The following is a 9768-nucleotide window of genomic DNA, read 5'->3' as shown; positions in this document are numbered from 1 at the left end:
TATATTAGAACCCCAAAACTTAATCTCAGTATTCCCAGTGACAAATATTCTTATGTTCAAGGATCACATAATAATATGTAAAACTAAACCTTTAGTTAGACAGGTTTACAAATGAAATTTTCCTACCATTTCAACTACCTGCAAAATACTGTGCTAACGTTTTTTGTTTTTTTAATCCTCAGTCAGTATGAATGTCATGCAGTTGGCTGGAATAGAATAAGCTATTAATTAGATGGCTGGAATAACTTAGAGAATAATAGAATTATGTAATTTGATTCGTTGAATAGCTATTCGATAGAAATAGAATAAAGGAGTAAAATAAACTAATACTATTATTATAGTATTTGATAGGATAGAATAATAATAAAGAATAGATAAGTAATAGATCACAAATGATAATTTTATCTTTAGAAATAAAAAGATTTTATATATTATTAATACATTGTAAAAATATTTATATTATATTATATTTTGCATTAAATTAAATCATTACTAAAATAAAATATAATTAACAGAATAATTTATATATTATTATTTATTTATTTTCAATATTAATTATATAAATATTTTGATAAAATTATATAAAAGCATATTATTTATCTTTGTGTTAATATACAATATTAATACCTATTGAACATTATATAAGATAATAATTATTAAATGTTATATTGTATCTATTTTGTTTTTTTTAATTCATTTTGAACTCTTGTTTCCTCTCAGTATTGTAATTTTCAGATTCTGACAACAAACTCTATTGCCTCCGTTGTTGTTCTTGGTGATGACTTATCCTGAATTATGTGAGTGCTCATCAAAACCAAAATCATCATTTAATTCTTTTTTTTCCCATCTTAATTTTTCTTAAAATTCATAAGTGAGGATCCACAAATATATATATATATATATATATATATATATATATATATATATATATTGGCTTCTACCATTGTTTTAATTGCATTTTTTTCCTCTTATCTATTTTTCTCCCCAAACTATTTTATCTCTCTTTTAACGACTCATTTTCTCCATTTAATCCTTTCCATGATTCAAATCCAATTACAATAACTAGTCATCAATGACACCATCATCCATCATTTCAATTGCGACAAATGCTTCATATTAAAACTATTTTCTCATTTTCTTGTGGTCCCCTTATTTTTAAGTTATCTGTTAAAAAATGAGTACGAAAACTCCCTCTCTAGATTCATTTTACATATCTATTGTTGGAAATGGTTTTTTTTTTTTTGAAAATTGATGGAAAGGAGAAAAGAATGATGTGTTAAATTAAAGATAAAAAGAAGAGGCAACATAATTCGATTCTAGTTTTATTTTTCAAATTCAAAAAATTGATGCAAGGAAGGAAGAAGAAAATGATGAGTAAAATTAACAAGATATAGGGTGAAATTGTGTAAAGCAAAATGTTGCTATTACTTCCATTGATGAATAAACTGTTCTTAGTACATTCCATTGAATGATGATTTGGTAAATTTGAAAAATAGGAAAGAAATAGGATTTTGTTGAATAATTCATTGCTGAATCAAATTCAAGCTTCATTGTTGATCCAAGAATAAGGGAAAATGGCTATTCTAATGAAACAGTGTGTAAGGGTCCACCATGTTTAGAGTAAGATTTTAAATTGAAATTATATGGAGAAATATGAAGGGACCTGTTAAAATAAGTTTTGATTTTATTTTATTTTATTTTGCCACGTAAAATTGTTATCATGTTACTTATAGTTATTACCCTAAAAATTAGCACTGATTATATTGCTTTATTTTTTATTTGAGAGGTGTCAATTTACTTAATTTCAAAATTGAGAGAGATTGGATAGATTTTTTGCCTTGCATATTTGACAATACTAATATTGGAAATTATTTATTGTAAACAAAATAATTTGTAGAATTTGAACTTATCAAATCCTTATTTTTGGGAATTCACCCTGCTCCCATTTATGTGTGTGCTTGGTAGATCATTTAATGAAACAACAACACTTTTTATATGTAAAACATGTTATTTTGTTAATGTTTGTGGATAATTTTTACTAAATTAGTTAAAAATGAAGGGTACAACTAGTATAAAATTGACATTACGAGTAGGATGTAAAATAATTTCAAAACAAATAGAGATGTAGCAAAGAGGTAAACATAGGCATTTGTCACAAGTCATGCATATAAGCTGGTGAGCAATGTGTAAATAATAGCTCAAGGAGGTCAATTAATTAAAATTGGCTCACTTAATCAATTAAGATTAATTCAATTAGTGAAACATAACGAAAAATCCATCTAATTGAAACATGATGACTCAACGAAGCACTCTAATATTAAGACAAAATATGAAAATGCATGTCTGCCTGCTATAAAAATCAACGGAGAATTTTATGAATTTAATTTTGTATTTAAACTTTTTTTTTTTGGGTGCATTTATGCATTTACTTTGTTTCGTATGATGATCAAATACAACCAATAGAAATTGGTTATGTATAATGCATTAAAATATACATGCTTTATAATGTATTTAGATTTTAGTTTTAATTAGTAACCAAATTGAGCAGATTCTGACATAAATATTGTTGTAAGTTATGAACAGTTGCGGGGATATTAAATTAATTTCTCTTTGCTACTAATTAGCGAAGTTGGTAGGGCGAAAAAGCACGAACACTTGATTAGAACAACTCAACGCAATTCCATTAATTGATTAAACTACTTGTGAATACATGAATCCAACATTATCGATATTTGGTTAAGCCAAAGCTCCGGTCTACAAAAGGACCAACACTCTTAACCAGTTTTATTTCAGGCAACACTAAACTCTATATCTACCTACTGGGCATCTTCAACGATCATTGCATGTTCCATCTCCACCGTAATTTAGTGGATCCTGCATACATATTCAATAAAAATAGTGAAATTTTGAGTAACAATATTAAGTCTTACATGCTATGCGATATATGATTATTGAGAAACGTATATATATGGAAACACTCACGTCTCGCAATTGGTGTTGACGGAGACAGGGAAGTCAACTTTGATGTTGCAGGCTTGAGGGATCATGGACAAGAACCTATCCTGAATTCCAAGAGACTTAGCGCCGACCTTCAAGCATCGGCAAATGGCCTTTTTATCGTCCACGGACTTGACGGTCTGAGCAAGCTGCCGAAGTCCATTGCAGCATGCATCAGAGGGTTTGGCAGCCATGCCTGTCGCAAATCCCAGGCATGCAGCTGCATTGGCATCCACGGTGGTACATGGAACAGCTGCCTCACCATTGTTGGCAAGGAAGAAGAGGAATGAGAGAAGAAAAAGCATGGAAAAGAATAGGGACTTCATTGTAGCTGGTGGGTGAAACTCTGAGGAAGGTATAGGTTGATGAAATTGGAATGGTGATGATGGATTTAAATAGGGAATCAAGAGCATTCATAATCAAAGCAGGGGGAAGAGATAAGCTATATATGGCAATGCCATTATAGAGCTTCGGGGTCCGGGAGGTTTGTGTTTCCCGATGTGATTGATCCATCAGATTAATTTCTTTGAAACAGTCTTCCGTTGATGCAATGCAATGCATTTACTTTCACAAATAAATGAATATATATACCAACACAATGCCTCAATATATCATCCTAATGGCGTACATATATAACGGAGTATACTTTGAATTTTATAATTGATTTGTGTAATGAGTCTGTCGATTTCTAAATGCAGCTTCATCATCATACAGTAGAAGGAAACAAAGCAGCGTATAGGGTTCAGGTGTTGGGTTGATATGTTGTTGTCCAATTTTCTTATCTTCATTTGTTCTGTAATGATGTTTGATTAATGAATAAAACATAGTTTTATCGGTCAATATTTATCTAATTACTACTTTGAGAATTGTTAGGTTTCGCATTTAATGTATTATTTTTATTCAACTTTAAAATATAAGGTAGTTTTTTAATAGTATTATATATATATATATATATAATATTACCCTGTGCCTTTTTAAGTTTACTACTAAACTTCAGGAGCCCATTTAAACGAAGCAACCCAATACTCTAAAGAATGAAAGCCAACGACAGAAGTGTCATGCCTTTGATTTCTGTTTTTTCTTATCATCAAATAGTATAATGTCTAATGTTATTGGTACATATATAGGTTCCAAAGGGTTCCTGTGCTGTGCCCATTACCATTAAATTACACACACACAAGAAAAAGAGAAATCAGATACTTCATCAAGACTTGACTTGCATCAAAAATATTAATTAATTAATTAGTTAATGGTTAAATAAGTAACCAGCTACAAAACAATTTTTCATAAATTCAGTTAAGACAATATATATCAGATGTTGTTGGAAAAACAAAAACAAAAACAAAAAAACCTCCCGTTGGCCGTTCCCCAATGCATGAAAATGAGGTAGCTATTCCCTGTTTCCCATTTAAATGCCATGATCACCCCGAGGCCCAAGCCAATTCCATCGTTCTAGGCCAGCTATTTAGGTGCTTTTGAGTTGCATCAGCTGAGTTCAACATCAGACAACCCGGTAACAATGAAGTCCCTATTGTTTGAATGTTTTCCATGCTTTTTCTTCTCTCCTTCCTCTTCTTCCTTGCCAACAGTGGTGAGGCAGCTGTTCCATATACCACCGTGGATGCCAACGCAGCTGCATGCCTGGGATTTGCGACAGACATGGCTGCCAAGCCCTCTTCTGCATGCTGCGATGGGCTTCAGCAGCTTGCTCAGACCGTCAAATCCGTGGAGGATAAAAAGGCCATTTGCCGATGCTTGAAGGTCGGCGCTAAGTCACTTGGAATCCAAGACAGGTTCTTGTCCAGGATTCCTCGAGCCTGGAACATCAAAGTTGGCTTCCCTGTCTCCGTCAACACCAATTGCGAGACGTGAGTGTTTCCATACATGGGTAATTTTGATATGAACATATAATCTGAATCATTGTATACAGCAGAAACCTAACATCAAAATGACTTAATATTAACCGTCTTTTACATTCTTATATATTTTGATTATTGACCATATACGCAGGATTCACTAAATTACGACCTAGTGAAGGCAATGCTCCTTCACACAGCAGTAGTCCAAATAAAACAGTTTAAAATGTTATTATTGGTCTTTTATGGACCTACACTTTGATCTTACGCTGCAGTCACAAATAATTTTTAGTGGAATCATATCGGCTCACTTCTTGCATGTTTTGCAATCTTGATTCTTTGCACTTTGCAAAAACACTCATTGGTTATTTTTATTATTTTCTGTTTAGCCGAGTCATAAATTTTAGTAAGAGAGAATTCTCAAGTTGCACGGGAAACAGAGGAGCACAGAGATGATAATTCATCCAAAACGATGCACGTTCAACTCAACCATAAACGACAAGCCTAATAGTAAGCAAGTAATAAAAATGAAAAAGGAATAATATAATATTTAACCTTTACCGACTTACCTCTTTGAAAAAGTACCCTAACGATACAAGGTCCATATCTGAAAACCATGTATGAACACCACATTAAAACTGGATATTATTCATTACCCCTACCATTATTATGATAGAGGTTAATAAAACAACGCATCAAGGAAAATTGAAAAAAGGAATGGAAGCACAATGGGAAAGCATCTGATTATACATACATGCATGCATGCATATATACATATTGCTGATAGAGCTGGGAAAAGCTGAAACATATTAATGCCGGCGATCAATTTCAACTTTTAGTACAAAAAAGAAATTATTAAAACAAATCCAACCATTTTGTAACAAAGGGAAAGGAAGGGAACCATTGGTCGTTTTTGGATCATTCTTCTCGATTGATTTGTATAAAGGAAAAATTGGGCATGCAACATTTTTTTTATCTTTACTAAAATCCAACCTTTTTTGTTTACTTTTAAATTAAAGGTTACAAGAGAAAGAATAATGTATGAAGATTCATGTAGACAAACAAGGGCTCACAAAAATTCAAAGGTCAATTGTTGGAGTAAGTTTAGCCCCACCTTCCCTTTTTCAAGCACAGTTTGAAAGTGTTAGGCTTGAGCGCGGTCAAAATTTTTTTTTTCTTTTTTATAGTATAAAATGCTTTGTTTATTATTTGATTCTTCAACTACACCTATTTTCTCATTTGAGTACTTAAATTATTTTTTATCATATTTTAGTACTTGAACTTTTTTTTCTTTATCCATTTTAGTACTTAAAAGCTAATAATGTTAAAAAAGTTGGCCAATGAGAATGTGCGACATCATTGTTGATATGACATATTCTGTGATAACGTGATGGGTTGATTGAGCTTTAAGGTACCAAAATGGATAATGAAACAATTTAAGTTAGAAAATAAGTATATATAATTTAGAGGTCAAATATATAAAGGCAATATAAAATTAAATAATACATTATACTCAATATTTATTGATAAATATTATGTAAAAACATTAATTTTAAAAATCTAACGAAACTAATGAATCGTTTAGTCCATTTGATTTTGTATGATATTTAGCTTCTTTTTTTTTTTTTTTAAACTTCAATGATATATGTATAAAATTGGATTGAATTTTTAAAATAATAAAGAGAATTAAACCTATTATGACCCTCCCTAGGTGAGACACCACCAAAGTGAGGTCGCCAAGTAGGCGTGTCTATTAGCATTTGGAAACTATTACCAAATAGTGGGACTGCCGTGCTAGCTATATCCAAATATTACGAGTAGCGTTCCTTTGGCCCAGCATCTATAATTTTGTTTGTCTCCACTTTCCTATTTACCATTCACTTTTTCACTATAAATAACACCAAAATTATGTTAAAACTATTTGTTGTTTTAAAACTCTAATGCTATCCATTTACGTGTATTATATATTTAAAGGTAGGATTCAAAATCAAATCTTAAAAATAAAAGAGAAATAATTATTAATTTCAAAAATATTAAATTTTATAAATCATAAAATAAACACAGAAAATATCTTGATTCCCATAAAAGACACTATTTTTAACATATTAGTACATAACTTGGTGCTAATACATCAAATTAACCAAATGTGTATTTGGACATGACTTGTATTAGTACACACATGAGGCTTTACTGATCTTATTTACGTACGTATGGTAAAATGTTTTGAAAGCAGGAATAATAGATCAAAGTCAGCTAAAATGAATACTCTCCTCCAAATTAAAATTTAAAAGAAAAAAAGGAGAGGACAAATTCCATTTTTAATGAGATTATATAAACTTTGTTGAAAAAGAAAAGTAGAATGATCTCATAAAAGATGAGATATGAATGGGTGATGGGTCGATTTTATTTATTTATTTCAACTTGGAAAGCACTTAAAGGGTGTAATGCACACAAAATAATATTATTATTTTCAATTACTTCTTGTCATTGGAAGCAAAGTCATTTATGTCACATGGGAAATGACGCACATTCCAAGAGCTTGATTATCCATAACATTAATTTAATCCCAAAACAAGATATTAAAAAAAAAAAAGTAGAGAGATTTTGCAGTTCCAATACGCTTTTAACTTTATGTCTATCCATCCATCTCATGTTAAGCAAGTCGTACTCATTAACTCGTCAATCTCTTAAGTGATGAGAAATCTACCTTTCAGGATTTTCTTTCTTCTTTCATATATTTATTTTATTTCTAAGTTTAGCTTCGTCAGAGGAAAGCTCTCACTCATTTTTTTCATTCAAAATTTAAAATAAATATATTATATAAAAATTATTTTATTCGCTACAACAATAAACGAGGATGTTATATTGCCTTGGCAATAACATCATTTCTTTCTTAAAGTACAAAAATACACTCATAATAATTTTATTATTTTATAAAATGATTTTCAATAATTGTTTAATTAAATTAGACTCCAATTGATAGGGTAATAAACTCAATCAACTCCCTCAATATAGTATACATTGTCACAAGGGAAACAAGGTGCTTGCTCAGGAGTTAAATGAGAAGAAATTGCTCTTTTATCTAGTTTTAGATTTTTCATTTTAATCTCTCAAAATAATAATTCAATTTATGTTTTTTTCACCCTTCAATTAAATAAAAAACATATTTGGACTTCGCACAAAAATAATAATATATTTTGCAAACTTTTAACACTATCTTCTTAATCTTAAATTTAAAAATGTTACTTGGTATAACTGGGTAGCAGTCTAGCAGAGTTAAGTTGCATAGGGTAAGTGAGAGGGTAGTGAAAAGAAGATGGTAGGCGTGCAGTGTGGTTGGCGGAGAGAAACAGGAACCCCAGCCATGGCGAGTGGAGTAGCCTTCCAAAATTCCGGTAATGTGTGGTAAAGTCAGTGGAAAGGCATGTCAATGCCCATTAATATATAGCTTTTGATGATGATGTTAACTTTGACTGCTCTCCTTCACTACCATTCTCAAACAGTGGATCCACCCTAAATAACCCCTTCCTTAAATCTAAAGTTTCCTTCAGACTCAATCATAGTTACCTGCCATTCCATTGACCAAAAAGAAAATACTTGCCATTCTGTGGGAGGCCAATTTCTTTAACCTCAAAGAAGTAGAAAATCTAATTGATATTAACTTATTATTTCATTTAGGTTTAAAGAAATTGAGATTAAAATTATAAAAATATCATATTATAAAGAAATGTAAGATATTTAATGAATAGATGCTATTGAGATTGAAATAAAATTAAAAAAGAAAAAACATTTTATTTAATATGGAAGAAAAATAAAATATAAAGATAGGTAGTAAATACTAAATAGTTGTAGATAGCTGTGATGTGATGGATGCAAGCGGTGAGAAGGGCGGTAGGCGATGACGTCAAGCGGTGCAAGAGGGTTAGGCAAGTGTCTCGCCTGCACCTAACTTCTCTGGTTCAACATTTTTTTAATGCGTCAGCGTCCAACAAGGGTTTCCCCCCAAATTAATTAATAACTATTGTTTTATATCTTAATTAAATTTAAAAAAAAAAACGAGTGCTTAAATTATGGGGTAGCTCTTCACATGGAAAGACAAAAGAACTGCATTGTAATGGTCAGAGAATCCCAGTTTAATTTGTTCTCTTATTGGGGGGTTGTCATGCAGGAACGTGGGGCAACTGTTGTCTGAATTCCATTTTTCAATAATACAACTAACTAAACTATATAACATATTGCTAGGGTTTCTTACTGCCAAGAATATCTTACTCATGTAATATGTGTAATAAAATAATAATAACAGCTAGCTTCTCCGGGAAACTGACAAAGACATTAAAACTTTGGTATAAGATTACCATTTGAGAATGTTGAAATACACCAGCGCGGTTCAATTGGAGAATGGTTTCGAGTCTCGAGCCGTTCTATATCATACTAGTCAAACGCTCATCAACAGTGAATAAGGCTGTTTGCTACTGCTTTTGCGCCTCAATCTATTTATCAATTTCTAACAATATTCAAATTTAAAAGTTTGGATTTATTTTTAACTCAATTTATTAAAATCTCTCTCTCTTTTCTAGTAATTTATACCTCATGTATTATTATATCAATTTACTTAAATATTTAATCTATCATTATTTTAAATTATTAAAATATCATTTATATTAGTTTTTTAGTTTCTAAATGTTCACTAGCAATTATGATAAAAATGCTAAATACCTAAGAATACAAATTACCACATACTTTTTTAAATCAAACAATCTAAAAACTTTTAATGATAATAGAATACTAAACTAGCTCTAAAAGGCGTCGAGCTATACCAATTTTAAGGCGCAATTCAAAGATAAAGTCCATACTTGTTGTATATTTATATATATATTAGAAAATTCGTCTAAAAATAATATACAATAAAAAATGT

At 30.7% G+C, this 9768-nt stretch overlaps 2 protein-coding genes across 2 annotated transcripts; one reads left to right on the top strand and one right to left on the bottom strand.

Moving 5' to 3' along the window:
- Positions 1–2659: 2659 nt before the first annotated feature.
- LOC105769692 (non-specific lipid-transfer protein C, cotyledon-specific isoform) lies at positions 2660–3383 on the bottom strand. The gene is made up of 2 exons (XM_012590488.2): positions 2983–3383; positions 2660–2874 (listed from the first exon to the last, which is right to left on the bottom strand). The coding sequence occupies exons 1-2, from the start codon at positions 3321–3323 to the stop codon at positions 2865–2867; spliced, it is 351 nt and encodes a 116-aa protein (XP_012445942.1). The 5' UTR covers positions 3324–3383; the 3' UTR covers positions 2660–2864.
- A 1153-nt stretch (positions 3384–4536) lies between these two features.
- LOC105769694 (non-specific lipid-transfer protein C, cotyledon-specific isoform) lies at positions 4537–4869 on the top strand. The gene has a single exon (XM_012590489.2). It carries the CDS (start codon positions 4537–4539, stop codon positions 4867–4869), a length of 333 nt encoding a protein of 110 aa, XP_012445943.2.
- Positions 4870–9768: the final 4899 nt, after the last annotated feature.

The sequence above is a fragment of the Gossypium raimondii genome, chromosome 5, assembly GCF_025698545.1.
Source record: "Gossypium raimondii isolate GPD5lz chromosome 5, ASM2569854v1, whole genome shotgun sequence".
Classification (NCBI taxonomy): Eukaryota; Viridiplantae; Streptophyta; class Magnoliopsida; order Malvales; family Malvaceae; genus Gossypium; species Gossypium raimondii.
This window is presented reverse-complemented; position numbering and strand designations above follow the sequence as displayed.